Genomic DNA, 22,277 nt, shown 5'->3' with positions numbered 1-22,277 from the left:
GAGATATTGCAGTACTGCATCTTCAGGTCCTGCAGATGCTTCCTAAGCACCATTTAAAACTGTCTCTTCCCACCCCAAATTAAATTAAACTTAAAACTTATGCTTTAAAAAAAATGGTGTCAAGATACACAAAGACAAGTCACAAACTGGCAGAAAATATCTGCCAAAATAATATCTGGTTTTAAAAAAACTGCTGTTCAAAAGTTGTACAAAGAGGGCCAGGACATGACTCAGTGATATAACACCTGTCTTTTAAGTGTGAGGTCCTGAGTTTGATCTCTGGCACCACACATGCAAAACTGAAAAATAACAAGAGGCTAGAAAGGTGATACAGCACTTGCCTTGCATGCAGAAGACCAAAGTTGAATGCCTGGTTTCACATATATCCCCATGCACTGCATGCTGGGAGTGATCACTGAGCTCAGCGCCCAAAGTAAGCCCTAAGGTCAGGCATCTGTGGCCCATCTCCTAAAAAAAAAAAAAAAAAAAAAAACTAAACTAAACTAAAAGTGTATGAAAATTAATAAAACTCAACAAGAACCAAAAAAACCAATCTGATTAATAAACTGACCAAAGATTTTTAATGAACACATCATCAAAAAAGATAAATGGATGGCAAACATGCATATGTGGAGATACCCAAAGATCTTTAAAAATACAAATTAAAGGGACTGGAGCACTAGCACAGCGGGTAGAGCATTTGCCTTGCACACGGCCAACCCAGGTTCGATTACCAGCATCCCATATGGTCCCCTGAGCACCGCCAGGAGTGATTCCTGAGTGCAGAGCCAGGAGTGACCCCTGTACATCACTGGGTGTGGCCCAAAAAGCAAAAAAAAAAAAAAATTAAAATGAGGTAACACTGTATATCTTTCAGAATAACTATAACCTAGAACAACAAATGCTGGTGAGAATGGGGAACAATAGTTCGTTTACTGCTGATAAATTTCCAATACCAAATTCTAAAATTCCACAAATTTCAGTTTGAGGTCATAGGAAAAAGTCATTCAACAGAAGAGGTTTAGATAGAATATTCTTAATCTCACAATCTCAACCTTCATCATTATATTATTCTTAATTCACTCTTTTTTTTAAATAGGGTGGAAAATATACGTTTCCAAACCAGTTTAGTAACTTGCCAAATAAATTGTTATTAAGAAAATACATATCTCTGGTCCAAAATCACTGAGAGTCACTATTATGTCCCTGGCCTTCTTTAGTTTCTCCATTTTTTTTTTTTTGTAGGAGTACTGCTATTTATTCAGCCAATGATTAGCTGATTGAATTGGGAATGAACTCCACCTTAATTTTTTTACTTATTTTTTTCCTTTTTACATATTTATTTATTGAATCACTGTGGGAAAAGTTACTAAGCTTTCAGGTTTAAGTCTCAGTCATACAACAATCAAACACCTTTCCCTTCACCAGTACTCATTTTTCACCACCAAGAACCCCAGTATACCCCCCCCCCCACTCCTCCAAATGCCTGTGAAGCAGATGATTTCTACTTAACTCTTCTCTACATTGATTACATTCATCATTTCGACAAAAGATGCAACATTATTGTTTAGAATTTCCCCCCAAACAATCAGAATTGCTGAAAAGGCATTGTGAAATATTTTGTTTTCTATAGCTGGATATGAGAATCACATAATGTCATGCGGCCATGATTTTGGATTTCTGCAAAGAGCAAGATAATTACAAGATTGGTTTCTGTGTGTCTGGTGTTATGGCTGTGCCCGTACCGCCCCCCTTCCCATGAGACTGTGGTTGCCCCATCACCGCCAGCTCGTACATAGCTTTCCTATAAGCTCTGAGGTGGCGGTCACCTTGCTGCCAGGGGGGAAAAAGGCGGAAGGGAGCAACACCCTTTCCCTCCTGGGAAGGCATGGCACCGTAGTTTAATGCATGGTCCATTCACTTTTCTTCTAAAGCTGCTGGGCTCTGGACTAAGTCCTTTTGCCTCTGGAGCCATGGCCATGCCAGAGAGCCGCTTGTGGGGAGCAACTCATGACCTCGGTAGGGCGTGAAGGATGAGCCGGTACCATCCCCCTTCCCATGAGTTTCTCCATTTTTTTAATAGAAGAAATGGAAATTATTTAACCCCAAGATTCAGTCAAACTTGAGATGCCAAGCAACTGACATGGGACCTCATTCATGCAAAACATATACTCTACCACAGAACTACTTCCCTAAACATTTCCTTGTTAAAAAGGTGCATTTCCTAGTTCTTTCTATTCATAAAAGAGACAAGAAGCCATTAATATATTTTTCTTCTTATTTAAAAAAATTTTTTTGGTACTTCTAACTGTGCTCAGAGCTGACTCCTAGTTCTAAGCTCAGGTCCATATATGGTGTATTAGGGATCAAACCCAGGTTGGCTAAGTGCAAGGCAAGCACTCTAACCACTATACTATCTTTCTGAACCCCAATTGGTGCTTTTTTTTTTTTAGGCAAAATTGGTTCTAAGAAGCTTCCTTGTTTTCTGTACAATTCTACTTAGCAACTCTAATCAAAAGTTAAATTAAAAAAATCATATGTAAGTCTAAATAATTGCATCTATGAGTTGAAAAGTGTAAATGCTTTAAATATTTAATGCTGATATTACTATTTAACAGTAATGATCCCAATGTTCTCTTGTTTTGTTTTTTTTTTTTTTTTGCTTTTTGGGCCACACCTGGTGATGCACAGGGGTTACTCCTGGCTCTGCACTCAGGAGTTACTCCTGGCGGTGCTCAGGGGACCATATGGGATGCTAGGAATCGAACCCGGGTCGGCCGCATGCAAGGCAAATGCCCTACACGCTGTGCTATCTCTCCAGTCCCGTCAATGTTCTCTTGCTTACATTTAGAAAAATAATACTGACCTAGATGTACACCTGGATGAACTTATGTCATTAATCACATAACAAAATTTAATTAAGGTCAGAATATAGGAATTAAGCATTTTAGATACAAAGTTCTTAGTCTCTAAAGTTGAATTCTAGCAAGTTTAACTATTTGCCATCCTTTGTGTTACACAATTTCATGATTTATTTTCTAAAAATCTGCAGGAAAGGGGTGATAATCTATGAATTAACAAGGGAATGTTTGAATATAATTATCAAATGTCAATCATCACGATTCAGTGATATTCAGACTTTTGAAGCCATTTCATTAAAAAAAAAGAGAGAGAGAATTATACCTTGTCTAAAAACTATTTATGAGACTTAAGGAACTTATACATTCATGACTGAGTGTTCAATAATACATTCCAGAGGAAAGTGTCAAAAATGTCTATAATTAAAAACAGAACAGCAAAAAAAATTGAATGGCTTACTCTCTTGTTGGTGAGTTAGCGAAGGATTCCTTTTTTGAATCAGAAGAGCTTAGGGCTTGCAAAATACAATTATGTTTTTCGGTGGGTAAGGCATCTCTTTCTTGCTCAGAGTGGATTAATTTTAAGGCCTCTATTCTATCTTCTCCCTCCATCTTGTCACCCGGATTTGGCTGTGGTTCTGGACTCTTTAAAAACAGATCATCTTCACTTATGGAGACTGTGAGGTCACTGCTGCTGTCCAAACTTTCCTCCTTCTGCTCTTCCTGCAGTTTTTTAAAGGGCTTCTGGGACTCTGGGTCCCCGTGAGGGAGATAATCTGTAAGAGGGGATATGAATAGATGACAGATCACTAAATTCAGGATGAAGCAGTGTGACATTCTGGCTCTCAGAAAATTTCTCATCCAAAAAAAAAAAAAAGAAACACCCCAAAAACCACATAGAAAAAAATCTGTAATTATTGCTTTTGAAAACACTTTTAAAAAATCCTAATAAGCTTTAAATTTAGAGAATGCAACGGAATTGTTGGCAAAGTCACTACCTTGCTCTGTTTTTTCATTTGACTCAGCAGACTAGGGCTCAAACCCAAGCCCTTCCACGTGTGCAGGCATGTGCTCAATCACTGAGCTCAAACTCCCAACCTTGCTATCTTGGTTTAGAAAAACTTAGAAACTACGTTTTGACATATATTCACTACCACTCCAAAAAACAATATGCCAGCAAAAATCAGTGAGCACTCAGCCTGTTCCCTACCTGAGAAACCTCCCCAAGCAGAATGCTTCACTTGAGAACACTTATTTTCAGAGGCGTAGTATTCTGGGACTGATAGCAGGGAGACTGGTGGTCTAGCTCTTTCTTCCTTGATTTCAATATGCTCCCGCGTCAGTATTTCTCGGCACGATTCCTCTGATTTACTGGAACTGTCACACTTTAAATCAGTGGTTCTGTTCTCTGGACTTAATCTTTCCCGTAACAGGAAATGGAATTCAGGAGATTTTTTGCCTTCAGATAAATTATTCTTGCCATGACGCGTGTTGCTTCCTATCACCAAGCCATGAGTCTGTTCCTTCTCAGACAATACACTGACTGTGACTGGCGTCTTCTCACCAATCTGAAGAGATGTCTTTCCATCTATTTTGTCAGACTTATTTAAGCACTGCATGTCACTATGAGTTTGTACTACATAGCTGTCTGTCACATTACTGCTTGGGGCTGTCTGTCGATGTGACTGTGGGTCAGGAATTGAAAAGTTCTTTGTGGGTTGGGAAGATTTCTTCTGTGTACTAAAATCTCCAATGCTTGAGATGGCTGACATTTGGCGGCCCATAAAGATTGTTGCTGGTTGATACAGTCCTCTTGACATGGCTGACCCTGAGTTAATTCCCTCCTGCACTGCAATCTGAAGCAGCAAAAGAAATGTTAGACATACTGTAAATGAACATTAGTTTGTTTTCAGAAATGAATAAAAATAAACATAACAGTTAAAAGTAATATCTACCATATTTTATAAAATGTATATAGTTTCCAAATAAATGAGCACATATCAGTACAGGCCATACTATCTAATTTTAATAACACTGTTGTAATAGAGCAAATGCTATCAAGGAACTATGGAATTTATATTTTTTGAAAGAGAGTAACATGTCTGAAGGTATCTATTTTTACTGAACTGAATAATCAAACATGGCTAAAATGGTAAATTTAATGTTAAACACAACTTTGGGTAGTTTAACATAAAATATATGCCTAAGATTCAACTATCAATAATATTGTAAATCACAGTTATTCAGCACTGCACTGCACTGTCCTCCCGTTGTTCATCAATTTGCTCGAGTGGGCCCAGTAACGTCTCCATTTTTATTGAGACTTGTTGTTACTGTGTTTGGCATATTGAACACATCACGGGTAGCTTGCCAGGCTTTGCCGTGCGGGCACGATATTCTCAGTAGCTTGCCAGGCTCTCCGAGAGGGGCAGAGGAATCGAACCTGGCTCGGTCAGGCTGGCTGTGTGCAAGGCAAACGCCCTACCACTGTGCTATCACTCCAGCCCCACAGATATTTAATTAAAAATCTTTTTAAAATAAGAAATCACACTTTGTATTTCATGGCGATTCAATAATTTTTAAAAAACTTTAAAAAAGAATGTCTATGCTAACCATTAACTTCCATTTAACAACGTTGTGTATGTGCTAGCAGGGAAGGTAAGGCAAGACCAAGACCAAAAAGGGTTTCTATACTGTAAAGAAAGCGAAGTTATCTGTATGTGCCAGTGACACCATTTTGTGTAAAGAAAAACCTAAGGAGCCCATAAGAAATTATTATTAGGAAGAATGTCTGACCCCACTCCAGGCCGTCTTAACTGGGGCACCTCGGAGGGGGGTGGGTTAAGTTTCCCTCCCCACCCCAAATAACTCCAGCAGTTGAAAGCCTCCAGAACTCAACTGCTGCCATGCTCAGTGTCACTCTCCACATGCTTGGACGAGCCTCTTTTAAGAGGGAACCAGCAGAAAAAACCCAGGTAAGTGGGCCCCATGACTGAAATCTCCAAGCCTGCTAGGATCAGATAGGGAATTGATCCCCCCCCCCCAGCCCCCCAGTTTTCCAGTAGCTTGGCAGTCACACCCACAAACTGCCCCTGGCGCCACGTAATCTCATCAACAGCCAAGACTCAGAGATTATAAACTTAAGCTCCCAGAAGAGAGCACCACAGAATTTCCTGGTGCTCATGGCCGAGAGTAGCTCACTTACATACCAAAAGTAGCACACATCTGTTTGGTTTTAACATATTTGCTTGTATTCTCTTATATACAGGCTTAAATGGCTCCAGGATGAAATACAACAACCTTCACACACTTCCTTCTTATTGTGGTGGGAAGGTGCTTGGTGGTGGGATTGGTGTTTGAATATTATCTGTAATGAATTACTGTGAACTGCACTGTAGCACTGTCCTCCCATTGTTCATCGATCTGATCAAGTGGGAGCCAGTAACACCTCATTGTGAGACTTGTTGTTACTATTTTTGGCATATTGAATATGTCATGTGTAGCTTGCCAGACTTTGCTGTGCAGGCGGGATATTCTCGGTAGCTTGCTGGCTCTCCGAGAGGTACAGAAGAATCGAGCCTAGGTTGGCCACATGCAAGGCAAACGCCCTACCCGCTGTACTATTGCTCCAGCCCACTGTGAACTACTCTTATGAAAATAAAAAATATAAAAATTGCAAAAAAAAGACATTATTATTAGAGTTAATAAATTCAGCAAGGGTCCAAGATTCAAGATAGACATACAAATAGAAAACCATATTTCTAATAGTAATAAACAAGTTGAAATTGAAATCAGGAAAAAATTCCATTTACCGTAACACAAAAAGAAAACACTTAATAATTTTGACAAATAAGTTTAATATTTGTGTAGTGAAAACTGCATAAGAACACAAATCTATTAATACATTTAAGATGGAAATAAATGGAAGAACATTCTGTGTTCAAGGAATATAAGGTTAAATATTTAAAAACAGTACCAAACTGAGTACAGATATAACGCAATATCTACTAAAATCCCAGCTGGAATTATTTCAAAAATTGGCAAGTTGATACTAAAATTTATATTGAAATACAATGGGTCCCAAATAGTCAAAATCATCTTCCAAAGAAGAGCAAAACTGGAGGACTTAAAACACCCCAGTTCACAACTGGAGTGATTTTAGACATCACTATTAAAAGACATACAGATTAAAGAATTGAGAATACAGAAACATGGGCTTTTATTTCTGGGAGAGAGAGAAAGAGAAAAGAGGAACAAGCGAGAGAAAGCGAGAGCATGAGAGAGAGACTCAGAGAGAGGAGGGGGGAGGAGGAGGAGGAGGAGGAGGAAAAATGAAAAAGAAAAATACAACTATCCACAATCAATTATTTCTGAAAGTTTTAGATTCAAGGCTAGAAGGAACTGTAATTGTTTATGTCCCTTCACCCCTGTAGAACACGTGAATCTTCTGGAATTTCCCTCAGGGTATAAATTACAAGGGAATTTTTCTTCAAAATTGATTATAAAGGAAGATATGTTAGGAAGTGGCAAAAAATAGCACGGGGCCTTCCATGCAGTTTTTACCCATACTGAATCAATTATACTTTTGATTTTTCTACCTGGCCTTAGGTTACCTGTAGGCATTTTAGCTGTTCCCAAGTTGTGCTGTACATATGCATCAATTAGTCTCTCTACTGTAGGAAAACAAATTATTCTCTGATAGATAAGAAGTTGATTGTCATTGTTGTTTAATAAGCTTTTGGGATAAATGGCAACTTTGAAGTTTCTTAGTTGTTTTAAGTAACAAGAAACTAGACTACACTGTAACTTTATCAACCGCATATTATTCTGTTCTACAGAGGTACCATCATTTATTGAACATTTTTTATTTTTCTGTTTGGGTCACACCCAGCAATGCTCAGGGATTACTCCTGGCTCTGAGCTCAGGAATTACTCCTGGCAGTGCGTGGGAGACCATATGGGATGCTGGGGATTGAACCCAGGTCGGCTATGTGCGGCCGTGTGCAAGGTAAATGCCATACTGGCTGTACTAACGCTCCAGCCCCATTACTGAACATTTTAACTTTGAAAGACTTTAGTTTGTTTCCCACCATGTATTACTCCAAGCCATGCTGCAGTGGTTATTGAGTGCATGCATCTAAATACATAAAAATATACTGGGGCATCTTTCTAGAACTGAAATTCTGAATTAAAATTGTCTTATAACATATTGCCATTTTATCGTCTGAAGAACTTTAGTGTCATTATTAAGAATTCCCCATTGTACCACATGATTTAAATAGCAAAATTATATTAACAACATTCTGACTCATCACAGTAGTTATGATAAAAGTTTTCCCTTAACTGTGTGGAATACACTCCAAGAATTCCAATAAATGTCCCAAACTTGGCACAGAACTGCTCATTTTCATGTTTCCTGTTCACTATGGGAATAATGTTAAGATCTTCGTGAACCAATATAATGAAGATCAATTATTGTCACTGCATAGGGTATAAAGCAGTCTTTTTTTTCCAGTACAGACATACCTATGACACCTATGATAAAAGTTTAGCTTACATATGAAGCATGGTAAGAGATCACCAATAAACAAAAGAATGAAAAATTAACACATTACACTATGTTAAAAGTTATAGGAAAAATTATATACTATCATATTATACTATACTAAAAGTTATTATATTATACTCAAAATATCTTATTGTAAACAATATATTCATATTATGGTTAGGATTCTTGTTCTGTGGGTCTTCAGTTGTGCGTAGGTCTCGACCGGAGCTGCCGCGCGGGTCCGGAAAGCGTCCTGGAGTGTGGCAACGGCTGGGTAGTGGAAGTAGTGTCCCATAGAACAAGGTAAGCGGAACTCTCTGAGACCTTGGACTCCAGGCTCAGCGGACCCAGGGACAGAGCTTCTCTGCTTGCTCCCACCACCACAGGTGACAAAGGGATTCTAATCAGGAGCCCCACCCTACCCTGCCCTGTCTGCTTCCATCAACCACCCAGGGATCGAATTGTGCACAGGAGACCCACCCTACCCAGATAAATACCCCACTGGCAGACTTCCACTCTCGACAAGCCATTTCGTCGGTAAAGAAACAAACAGCACCCGGCCCAGACAAGGTCAGACCTGAACACCTGAAGAACCTGCCGTCAGTACTCATCAATACACTGGCTCGGCTCTTCACTCGCTACCTGTCTGAATGCAAGGTTCCGTCCCAATGGAAAACCAGCAGGACCGTACTACTGTTCAAGAAGGGAGACATCCATGACATTGGCAACTATCGCCCCATCTGCCTATTGTCTGTCATCTACAAGTTGTTCACTCGAGTCATCCTGAATAGGATTGGCAAAACACTAGATGAAGGACAACCATGCGAGCAAGCAGGGTTCTGCAAAGGATTCAGCACCATCGACCATATCCACATGATAACCAAGCTCATTGAGGTTTCTCGGGAGTTCAAGATGCTGCTCTGTTTAATGTTCATTGATTTAAAGAAGGCCTTTGATTCTGTTGAGACGGAAGCGGTCATTGAAGCCCTAGCCAATCAGGGCATTCAAGCCCAATACATCAGGATCCTCCAGGAGCTGTATTGCGGATTCACTACCAGGATCTCACCATTCTACAAAGAAGTGATCATTGATGTCAAGAGCGGGGTGCGGCAGGGTGATACCATTTCACCGAAACTCTTCAGTGCCACCCTCGAGAACATCATGCGACGACTGGAATGGGAAGGAATGGGAGTGAAGATAGATGGTCGGCAACTACACCACCTCCGCTTTGCTGATGACATTGTTTTAATAACACCAAACATCAGCCAAGCGGCACAAATGCTGGCTGACTTTGACCGTGAGTGTGGAAAGGTAGGACTACAGCTGAATCTTATGAAGACAATGTTTATGAGAAACAGCCTCGTTCCTGATGCCCCATTCGCTCTCAATGGAACGACCATCTCCGAATGCAACAGCTATGTGTACCTAGATCGAGAGGTCAACATGACAAATGACCTGGCACCCGAGCTGCGCAGGAGGAAGAGAGCGGCTTGGAACGCCTTCAAGAACGTTGAAGAAATAGCTAAGAGGACGAAGAACCTCCGGCTCCGGGCACATCTCTTTGATTCCACTGTTCTTCCTGCATTAACGTATGCCTCAGAGACCTGGGCCCTACGCAAACAAGATGAGAACACTATTCAGGTCTCCCAAGGAAGAATAGAAAGAGCTATGCTTGGAATATCACGTTTCACTCAAATGAGAGAACGAATCCGGAGTTCTAACATCCTTCGACGATCAAGGATCAGGGATGCTGTCTCGTTTGCCAAGGTGTCGAAAATCAGATGGGCTGGTCACGTAATGAGATTTAAAGACGACCGTTGGACTAGAGCTGTTACTGATTGGATTCCACGGGATGTCAAGAGACCACGTGGCCGCCCACCTACCAGATGGTCAGACTTCTTCATCAAGATCATGAACGATCGGTTTGAGGCCCTTCATGTTCCCGGAGCGAACAGATGCCATTGGGCTACACTAGCACGCAACAGGGACAAATGGAGACGTTACTGGCGCCCGCTCAAGCAAATTGACGACTAACGGGAAGTTAAGTGATTAAGTGATGGTTAGGATTCAGTACGACAACCATATCCATACATTGACCAAGCTCACTGAGGTTTCGGGAGAGTTCAAGATGCTGCTCTATCTAAAGTTCATTGATTTAATTCTGTTGAGACTGAAGCGGTCATCAAAGCCCTAACCAAACAGGAACAGGACATTCAAACTCAGTACATCAGGATCCTCCATGAGGTGTATTACAGATTCACCACCAGGAACTCACCATTCTACAAGGAAGTGATCGTGAACATCAAGAGAGAGGTTCGACAGGGTGATACCATTCACCGAAACTCTTCTGTGCCACCCTCGAGAACGTCATGTGATGACTGGAATCAGAAGGAATGGGAGTGAGGATAGACAACCACACCACCTCCACTTCACTGATGACACTGTTCTAATAACACCACATATCAGTCAAGCAGCACGAATGCTGGCCAACTTCTACCGTGAGTGTGGGAAAGCTAGACTGCAGCTGAATCTCATGAAGACAATGTTCATGAGAAACAGACTAGTTCCTGACATTACATTTGCTCTCAATGAAACAAACATCTTTGAATGCAGCAGTTATGTGTACTTAGGTCAAGAACTCAACATGACAAACGACCTGGCACCTGAACTGTGCAGGAGGAAGAGAGCAGTATGGAATGCCTTCAAGAGCGTCAAAAAAGTGGTTAAAAAGATGAAGAATATCTGGCTCTAGTCACATCTTTCCGACTTCACCTTTCTTCCTACACTAACATATGCTTCAGAGACCTGAGCCCTACGAAAACAGGATGAGAATGCTATACGGGTCTCCCAAGGAGGAATCAAAAGAGCTATGCTTGGAATATCACATTTTACTCAAGTGAGAGAAGGAATCTGGAGTTCCGACCTCCATCGACAATCGAGAATCAGGGATGCTGTCTCAGTTTGCCAAGGTGTCAAAAATCAGATGGGCTGGACACGTAATGTGATTTGGAGACGACCCCTGGACTAGAGCTGTTACTGACTGGATTCCACGGGATGTCAAAAGATCGCGTGGCCGCCCACCTATGAGATGGTCAGACTTCTTCATCAAGACCCTGAACAATCGGTTTGAGGCTCTTCGTGTTCCTGGAGCAAGCAGACGCCACTGGGTTATACTAGCACACAACAGGGAGAATGGAGACATTACTGGCACCCGCTTGAGGAAATCAATGAGCAATGGGATGACAAATGATACAAATGATACAAGTGATGGTTAGCTACAGGTAACTGAAATCACAGAAAGCACCCCCACAAATAAGGGGGGGCTACTGAACAATGTATTTTCCATTAACTTTATAATTGAAAGCTGATTTTAGTGATAAAGATAAAATTTCAAGACAAGGCAAATAAAATAAATGATAAAGAATTATTTTCATGTTTCCTGTTCAACAGGGGAAAAATGTTAAGATCTTCATAAACCAACAGAGCTCAACGGTCACTGTCACTGTCCTCCCGTTGTTCATCAATTTGCTCGAGCGGGCACCAGTAACGTCTCACAACAAATTGTGAGACTTGTTGTTACTGTTTTTGGCATATTGAATACATCATGGGTAGCTTGCCAGGCTTTGCCCTGCAGGCGAGATACTCTCGGTAGCTTACCGGGCTCTCCAAGAGGCATGGAGGAATCGAACCTGGGTTGGCTGTGTGCAAGGCAAACGCCCTACCCGCTGTGCTATCGCTTCACAGCGGGTAGGGCATCTGCTCTGCACGTGGCTGACCCAGGTTCGATTCCCAGCATCCCATATGGTCCCCCCCCCCCAGCACCGCCAGGAGTAATTACTGAGTGCATGAGAGCATCACCGGGTGTGACCCCCCCCCAAAAAACACAACAATATAATGAAGATTAATTATTTTCACTGCAGAGGGTACAAAGCAGTCCTCAGCATCTCTCTCTGTATCGGTCTGCTAAAGCTAAAAACAAATCCAAGAAGTTATATCTCAGATAAGAGAACGTCAACTGGGAAGTGAAGGTCAAAAGAAGTAGCCCTAACTGGTATCAGGGCAGTGTTGGCATCATGGAAACTGTCCCTATCCTTCAGGAGCTTGAGAAGAGACAGACAACAGGTGTTCTCTGAAGGCTTGGTAGGACTCACCAGTGAAACTGTCTGAATATAGGTCTTTGGAGTTAGTTTTATTGTTTTAGTTTCCTTTCCAGCAATTAATATATTCAGGCTTTATACTCCCTCTCAGATTCAACCTTGGTAGGTTGTATGATTGAAAAAATACAACCATTTCTTTGAGGTTGTCCAGTTTAGTGGCATAAAGTTGTTTATTTTCTTATCTTTTGATCTTATGATTTCTGTGGTATCTGCTGTAAATTCTCCCCTTCAGTTTTTTATCTGATTTATTTGCAAGTCTAGTTAAGAGGTTGTCAATATTCTTTACTCTTGAAAATCTGCTCAGTTACACTGACATTTTGTAGTATTTTAAATTCAGGGACTGGAGCGATAGCACAGTGGGTAAGGCTTTGCCTTGCATGCGGCTGACCCTCAGAGAGGCTGGCAAGCTACCGAGAGTATCCTGCCCGCACAGAGCCTAGCAAGCTCCCCGTGGCATATTTGATATGTCAAAAACAGTAACAAGTCTCACAATGGAGTTGTTACTGGTGCCCGCTCAAGCAAATCAATGGACAATGGGAGGACAGTGCTACAGTGATACTAAAATATGATATTTCAGTGGCTAAATATCAATATTTTAGTAGTCACGGTTTCCAATAAAATTTTTATTATTTTCTTCTAGCCACTTCAGGTTACATTTGTTGTTCATTCTGTATTTTCTTAAGAGGTGAGGCTGGATTATTAGAGTCTTTCATATTTCTGATGTAAGACTAAATTGTCATAAACTTCCCACAAACTGTTTTTGCTGTGTTGCATTGGTTCCAATAGCTTATATCTTTATTTTTTAGTGTTCATTTCCAGAAATATTTTTATTTCTACTTTGACCTAAATATTCTTCCATAACATCTGGTTCAGTCGCCAACGGTTTGAGTTTTTCCCCATCTTCCTTTGAATTTCTACCTTCATAACATTATGGTGACTATACTGCAAACCACAACGCCCAAAAGGAAGGAGGGAGAGAGGAAGGGGGTGGGGAGAGACAGAGACAGAGAGAGTGAATGAATGAGTGTGAGAGAGACAGACACAGAGAGAGAGAGAGAGAGAGAGAGAGAGAAGGGGAGAGAGAGAGAGGTGCCTACTATAGAGGGAGATCGGGGGTGGGGGTGGAAGGAGTGAAACTGGGGCCATTGTTGGTAATGGGAAATGTAAACTGGTGAAGGGGCATGTTGGAACATTGTATGACAGAAACCCAATCATGAACAACTTTGTAACTGTATGTCTCACAGTGATTTAATTTAAAAAATATGATCTGAAAAGAAACTATGATTTTTAATATTTATGACTTTATGGATAATTGTTTAGTGTCTGGCAGGCTACCCGTGATGTATTCAATATGCCAAAAAACAGTAACAAGAAGTCTCACAATGGAGACATTACTGCTGCCCACCCGAGCAAAATCAATGAACAATGGGAAGACACTGCTACAGTGGACAGTTTAGTGTCACAGCATGTGATATATCCCAGAAAATGTTCCATGTGCACTGGAGAAAATGTATCCTACGTTTTGAGTGTGGACAGTCCTGTACATATCTATTAAGTCCTGTTCTTCCAAATCCTCATTTAAGACTGTTCACTGTTTTCTCATTGATTTTTCGTCTGGTTGCTCTGTCCAATGATGAGACTGGGGTGTTAAAAGTTTCCTACTACTATTATGTTGCTGTTGATGTCTTCTCGGATCTATGAGTGGCTGCTTTTAGAACTTTGCTGCTTAATTTGTTACATATATACTGAATCAAATTTTCTTCATAAATGATCTCTTAATCATTGTCTGTCTCTATTACTATACTTAGTTTGAAATCTACTTTGTCTGATATAATTATGACCATAGTATGTATGATTGTTTTTTAAACTTATATTTACTTTGAGCCTGTGCTTATCATGGAAATTAAAGTGTGTCTCTTATAAGCAAAAAAAAAAAGTTTTTTTGTTTGTTTGCTGATCAACCCAATCATTCTGTGCCTTTCAACTGGGGCATTCTATCTTTTGATACTTAGAGAAATTATTGAATAATTACATGCAATAATGTTCAACATTTTTTCTATAAGGTTTTCTGATATTTTTTGCAGTTAGTCTTTTCCTGACTTTCTTTGCTTGCACTGTTATTGGCCTTTTGTGAAGTGATCAGTTTCTGTTCACCTCTTCTTGTTTTCTCCAAAGTACTTTTGCTTTGAGATTATCATATAACCTCATATATAAAGTTCTAAACTTATTTACCCTTCTGAATTTTTAAAGTAAGTTTCAAGTTCATCAAGTAGATGTTTCTTTCCTTTTTACAAAAGACCAATTAGGTATTTCTTGCAGAGAAGATATAAATGCCTTTAACAGCTGCTTGCCTTAAAATGTTTTTTATCATTCCTTCAAATATGAGTGATAAATCTGTCATGGTAGAGAAATCTTGGTTGGAAGGTTCTTTTTGTTTTTTTCATTCAAAACCTAGGATACTGGCGTGCAGAGCTTCATTTGAGAAATATGACATGAGGCTTTGGTTTTCTCTTGATAGTTCAACAAGTGTCTTTTTCTCTGTATCTCTGGTTCTTGCCATTTTAATAAAAGTAAGTCTTAGTGTTCTGCTTGGTTTTATTTTGTTTGGAACTCTCTAGGCTTCCAGGTCAGAGTATAAGTAAACTTCTTCAGATTGGGGGAAATTATCACTTATTATTTTTTCCACAAACAACTTTCTCTCATTTTTTTCTTTATTGAATTACCATAAGATAGTTACAAAGCTTTCATGACTGAATTTCCGTTATACAATGATTGAACAGCCATCCCTCCACCAGTGTGCATGTTCCACCACCAATGTTCCCAGTATCCCTCCCACCACCCCACCCCACCCTCTAGCTCTGTGGCAGGCACCTTCCTTCTTACTCTCTCTCTACTTTTAGGCATTATGGTTTGCAATACAGATACTGAGAGGTCATCATATTTGGTCCTTTATCTACTTTCAGCACACGTCTCCCATCCTGAGCAATCCCTCCAACCACCACTGACTTAGTCATCTGTTCTCTATCCCAGCTGCCTTCTCCCCCAGCTCATGAGGCAGGCTTCCAACCGTGGAGCAAGCTTCCTGACCCTTGTCCCTACTATCCTTGGGTGTCAGTCTCAGATTAATTATTCAACTTTCTTAACATTCCTGAAGTCCATATAATGAAAACATTGTTCTTCTCAGTACTATCCCACAAATATCTGATTTTTTTCCCTCAGTTTTTAAATGTTTTCTCATCTTGTCCTTTTGAAACCACTTATTTGATTCTTATTTTTTTCCATTCTACTTTGTAGTCCTATTAGTGTGATTTTCTTCAGTTCAGCTATCATACTCTACATCTCATTCATTTCTTTTTCAGATTTTTTTCATAAATTCTCAAGATTTTCAGAGTTTATTGTTGCTCTCATTGGCTGACTTAATTTTATTAAAATAAATTAATAGATTGCTGCCTGTGGGGCCAGAGAGAATGTAGAGGAGTTAAGGTGCTTGCCTTGCACATGGCAGTCTTGGTTCAAATCTCTGGCACTGCATGAGGTCTCCCTAGCACCAGTAGGATTGGCTTTTGAAGTAAGCCCTGAGCTCAGCCAGGTATAGCCCCCAAAATAAATCAAACAAAAACTGTTGATGCATTTAAGTTTTTCTCAGTAGCTTACAATGTTCTTGTGGGTTTGAAGAACTTCCTGGACTTTTACCCACATCTATTGGTTAAAACCAAGTGAATTCCTCAGGGTTGGAGCAATAGTACAAAGGGTAGGGTATCTGCCTTGCATGTGGCTGACCTGGGTTTGATCCCCAGCATCCCATATGGTACTCTGAGCACCACCAGGAGTAATTTCTCAGTGCAGAGTCAGGTGTAACCCCTGTGCATCACTGGGTGTAACCAAAAAAAAAAAAAGAGTGAATTCCTCCATTTCTCCATTATGTCTGATGTTTTGTGAGGGATAGGGCTGAAGATTCCAGTATGAGATAGTCTGAGCTAAATGTGATCAGGGGCTCACATTTGTAAAATCAAGTCAGTGCTGTTAGCACAGAGTTTGTGTGGGTCTTGCTTCCAGTTGGGGTTTGTGCTTATGAATTCCCTATTGCAGATACAATGCCAAGTTCTAACAGTCCTAGACTTTGGTCCTAGGGTTCAGAGTTGGTGGTGTCTAACAGCATACGCTATAAAGTCAAAACCTGCAAACCTGAGCAGTAATGAGGAAACATGGTCACATGTATTCAGTAATAGTTGTCAGCAAGATGCTGGGTGTTTGCATTTGCCTGTCCCTGGCTGCAACTGTAGAGCCAAGATTGAGCAGACATAGGTAGTGCTGTGTAGTACGGCATTGCGATTGGGAAATCTATGGCAACAGGTTTGAATGTGCCTGTGCTGCTGCCACATCAACAAATTTGTGTGTGGTCCAGATTGCATGGGTACTATGATTATGTAGATAGGAAATATTTCATCATCAATTTTTGAGAGAGATATTTTGATTTAAAATTTTTTAATATATTCTAATTGAATCACTATGAGATATAATTACAAAGTTGTTCATAATTGATCAAGTCTCAGTAATACAATGTTCCAACATCCATCCCATCAACCAGTGTACATTCCTACCACCACTGTTCCCAGTTTCTCTCCTCCACCTCCCACCTCACCCCTATGAGGTGAGCCTGTCTCTATGACAGGATTGCTTGCTCTCTCTCTCTCTCTCTCTCTATTTAAGAAAATAGGTAGGCTATTTTTTAGACTATTTCTCAAAGAATGTTTGATCCTTTCCTTTTGATTACATGTAGGATATATATGTTTGCATAAATAAACACCATCGTAAGTCGTGTTTCTAGTTTTCAAATAATACAAATAATACTTTCATGAACTTATTGAGAAGTAAATTAACTCCCACTCTTCCCACTGTTAAAATGATTTCCTTGAAAAACTTTGCTTTCTATAAAAAGACTGACAAGTAGTAAATAGTCCTATCTCCTACATGACATTTTTAAGAATTATAATCACAGGGGTTGATGAGACAGTACAGTAGGTAGAACACTTGCCTTGCATACAAGCAACCTGGGTTTGTTCCCTGGCACCCAATATGGTATCCTGAGTACCATCAGGCGTGGTGCTGAGTGCAAAGCCAGCAGTAAGCCCATACTCAGTGGTGTATGGACCCAAAACCAAAAATAGAAAAAAGGGAAGAATTCAAATGCAGCATTTAGTCCTGATTTGGGGTCTTGAAAATGAAAAATTGCACATTAATGGAAGAACTAAGTAAGTCTGGAGTTTAGGTAATAGCAATGTAGGGAATCTCAGAAACCAATATTGGTTTCCTGAGATATGACAAATGTCAAATTATAATGTAAGATGTTAACAGTGGTGAAAACTGGGTGAGGGAATCAAGAGTACCCTGAACAATATCTGCAACTTTTCTTTAAACCTAAAATTGTCCTAGAATAAGAAATTTACTTAAAGACCCAACACCCTCGGTAGTGAGGGGAAAGAAAGTAGGACAAATGTTGTTAAGGGTACAAATTTAAAACAAATAATAAATAATTCTTAGAGCTCTAAAGCACAATAAGTGAACAGATTATTCCAACAACTACAAAGTGTGACGAAGGCCAGAAAGGGTTGGAGCACAAGCCTTGCATACATGAGGCACGGAGTTTAATTTCTGGCACTGCAAGGCCCAGATCCCAGCACTGAGGGTATGGCACTCACGGCCAGAACCGTCAGGCCCAAGCAGCATGTATCACCTAACCAGTGAAGTGTCATAAAGAGCGATTCCTGGACTCCTGAGCATTGATGGGGAGGTGCCAAAACAAATAAACACATTTAAAAAAAAAAGAGAAATGACTGTTGTGTAATGGGATAGAAGTATCAATTATTGCTAAATGGCAATCATATATAAGCATATCAAATTCACATGCTATATATCTTAAATTTACAAACTTGAATAACAAATACACCTTCATTAATACCAATGAAATGAAACAATAAAAAAGAAAAAAGAAATCAACCCAGAATTGATGATAGGTACAACAGACACTCTTACTTTGTTGGTAGCAGAATTATCTTGGGGGGAAGGGGGGGAAATCTGGTTTTTAGAATTCTAAACTTCCTATTGCTTTTGATTCTGTAATTGTACATGATACTATTTTTTAAAAAATGAAAGAAAAAAAGAAAATGTGTGAATCAAAAATTAACTTAAAACATTACTAATCGTGTAATCACGAAGTGGCTAGGGGGCCCCCGGCGGCTCTCCCTCACCACCTGAGTTCTGTGGTCTCGGGCCACTTGTCCACCTGGAACGGCCAATGCCATGGGCAGACAAAGGAGGAAACGAGGGACAGGCTGGTTGGTAATCAGTTGCTGCTTATTTCATTCTCCCCACATGCCTGTTCCAGTCTCACTAAGTCCCCTCTTCTAGTTTCACATTGCTCCTCATTCTCATCATCTCCTTCTATCTCTCCCACTCATCTCTTTGTGCTCCCTCTAGCAGCCTGAGCTCTCTCTTGCTCACACTCTCCCATGTTTCCCCAACTTTTCGCATTGGGGATAGACACAATCAACCTATGAAAAGCCCTTCCTGATCACAGATCAGGCTCAATGGGGGGAAGGGGGGAACACCGCCTAGGGGTATTTCTCCTCTCCTTAATCCAATCACTTAATTAACATCTTAATTAAAATCTTAATTCTACTTAATATTAGTTATTTTGTATGGACACAGTAAGAAATACATTAAGCTTAAGTAAGTAGGTGGCTCTCCTGGGGCCATCTCGCTATAGATTTTAGACTACAGTGCTCAGGCCAGATTAATCTTTCCTAACACTAGCAGGATCCTAATCCAGCTGTTAACTTTTTGGATCATGAGAGAATTTGTCCATGACCATACTCTTTTTTTTAAAATTTTTTTATTTTTTTATATTTTTATTAGTGAAACACCATGAGGTACAGTTGTAGACTTACAAATTTTTGTGCTTGGGTTTCGATTATACAATGATCAAATACCCATCCCTCCAGCAGTGCCCATTTTCCACCACCATGGATCCCAGTATCCCTCCTACCCCCATCCCCTCCATCCCACCCTGCCTCTGTGGCAGGGCATTCCCTTTTGTTTTCTCTCTCCTTTTGGGTGTTGTGGTCTGCAAAAGGGGCATTGAATGGCAATCATGACCATACTCTTAACTTATAGTTCAGTATTTTGGCACTTTGGTCTGGCCCATTTCAATACCAGGGTAGCACACAGCTTGCCCTGGGTCCATTCAGTTCCTCGTCGAGACCCTGCTTTCAGGAATCTAGGAAGTAAGGGCAGCTGAGGCTTAAGTTGAGAGAATAGATGCCCAGGAGTGAATATCATTCAGAGTCAACAAAGTCCCAAGTTACAAAAGCTTAGCATTAACTGTCTTCCTGTGTCCATACAAAAAGGACACTGTGTGTGTGTGTGTGTGTGGGGGGGGGATGGAGTGATAGTACAGCAAGTAGGGCGTTTGCCTTGCACGCGGCCAACCCGGGTTCGGTTCCCAGCATCCCATATGGTCCCCTGAGCACCTTCAGGGGTAGTTTCTGAGTGCAGAGCCAGGAGCAACCCTGAGCATCGCTGGGTGTGACCCCAAAAGAAAAACAAACAAACAAAAACCAAAAAGGACATTGCTCTGAGTTAACTATGCAAAGGACTTAAGGAGAAGAGAAAAGCATATTTACAAGTTAACAGAGTCTGATTAGGATATAAAGGTGATTTCACCAGTTGGGAAAGCAAAGCACAAGGAAGTTACACATAGAGACCACAAGTTGCCCCACCACGAGCGGCTCTCCAGCATGGCCATGGCCCCAGAGACACACAGACCAAATTTGTAACCCAGTAGCTTTTGGCAAAAATGTGAATGGACTACGCATTAAGCTATGGTGCTGTGCCCCTCCGGGAGGGAAAGGGTGCCTGTCTCTTCCACCTCCCCCCCCCCCACTGGCAGCATGGTGGGCCACCACCTCAGAGCTTATTGGACAGCCAGGTATGAGCCGGTGGTGACAGGGCAACTGCAGCCTCATGGGATGGGGTGCGGAACTGGCACATCCTTCTTGCCACGCCGAGACCACGAGTTGACCCCCCACGAGTGGCTCTCTAGCATGGCCATGGCCCCAGAGGCACACAAACCAATCTCAGAACTATGCGCCTTTTGGCAGAAATCCCTCCAGACTTAATTAGTAAAATATCAGAAATCCAAAATCATATGGTCTTCATAACCAGAAATAGAAAACAAATTATTTCATGATTCCTTTTCAGCAGGGCTGATTCTTGGGGTAAAATTCCAAATAATAACGGTGTATCTTTTGTTGAAATAATGAATGTAATCAAAGTAGAGAGTTAAGTGGAAATCATCTGCCTCACAGGCATGGGGAGGGCTGGAATGGGGGATATATTGGGGTTCTTGGTGGTGGAAACTATGCACTGGTGAAGGGATGGGTGTTTGATCATTGTATGACTAACACTTAAACCTGAAAGATTTGTAACTGTTCTTACGGTGATTCAATAAATAAATAAATAAATAAATAAATAAATAAATAAATAAAAGAAGTTACACATAAACACAGAGGAATGGGAGTAACCCAATAAACCTAAGCTCCTCTGGCAAGGCAGAAAGGACAAACCAATGTTAGCCTGTAGCACCGTAGCACTGTCTTCCCGTTGTTCATCGATTTGCTCGAGCGAGCACCAGTGACCTCTCACAACAAATTGTGAGACTTGTTGCTGTTTTTGGCATATCATATATGTCATGTGTAGCTTGCCAGGCGTTGGTGTGTGGGTGGAATACTCTCAGCAGCTTGCCGGGCTCACCAAGAGAGCAGAGGAATCGAACCTGGGTCAGTCGTGTGCAAGGCAAACGCCCTACCTGCTATTAAATAGCCCTGAAAAGTTACAAGCAACCTATATGATTGTTGAATTGGACAAGGCTATGATAGTTTTTTTTTTGGGGGGGAAGAGGGGGACAAAGGTCACACACAGTGATGCTCAGGGATTACTTCTGGGTCTGTACTCAGGAACTTAGGGGTGCTTGGGGGATCATACAGAATGCCAGAGACAACCTGGGTCCATCACATGCAAGGCAAATGCCCTATCCACTGTACTATCACTCCAGCCTGTACTATGGCTTTTTTTAAAATGAGGCAAATGCAAACTGAGGACGTAACTCAAAGGGCTATAGTGCCTGATTTGCATGCAGGAGCCCTAGAGTTCAATTCCTGGCACCATATGGTCCCCATGCACTGCCAGCTGTGGTCCACTCTCTGCTTCCCAAAGCACTTATATAGTGTAAATGTAAAATAATTCCCAAATTAAACAGCATACTTAGACCTATAAAAATATAAATCTAAACACAAGAAAAAGAAATGAACCAAAATGTGTTTGAATAGCGTTGTTCCAGAAACATGAACATTGCTGGCACTGTCAACTACTTACAGGCAGTGACTGACCTACTCTGTGTTTCTAAAAACTCACCTATTCTGGACATTTCGTTCAAGTGAAATTTATACAAAATGTGGCTTTTCTTGAAAGGCTACTTTTACTTGGCATTGTTTTAAAGGTCTATCTGTACTGCAGCATTTAAAACTTTAACGACTACATAACAAAATTTTGTATGGACAAGGATTTCCACTGACCTTCAGTATACACCTAGGGTAGAACTGTTGGATAAGATGGGAACTGTCAGACATACTGAGGAACTGCCAAACTATTTTCCAA

General features: G+C 40.8%; 1 protein-coding gene across 7 annotated transcripts in view; it reads right to left on the bottom strand.

Annotated features, from left to right (window-relative positions):
- The window catches only part of KIZ (kizuna centrosomal protein), a 203,066-nt gene that overhangs the window by 79,955 nt on the left and 100,834 nt on the right, over positions 1–22,277 (bottom strand). For all 7 annotated transcript variants that reach the window (XM_056121686.1, XM_056121688.1, XM_056121691.1 and 4 more), the window contains 2 exons: positions 4,069–4,714; positions 3,319–3,634 (listed from right to left, as the gene is read on the bottom strand). In XM_056121686.1, the coding sequence (XP_055977661.1) occupies positions 3,319–3,634; positions 4,069–4,714 (962 nt within the window). The remainder of the gene's footprint in view (positions 1–3,318; positions 3,635–4,068; positions 4,715–22,277) is intronic.

This window comes from Sorex fumeus, unplaced genomic scaffold (assembly GCF_029834395.1).
Source record: "Sorex fumeus unplaced genomic scaffold, SorFum_2.1 ptg000044l, whole genome shotgun sequence".
NCBI lineage: Eukaryota > Metazoa > Chordata > Mammalia > Eulipotyphla > Soricidae > Sorex > Sorex fumeus.
The sequence above is the reverse complement of the archived record's forward strand: the minus strand, read 5'-3'. Positions and strand labels throughout refer to the sequence as shown.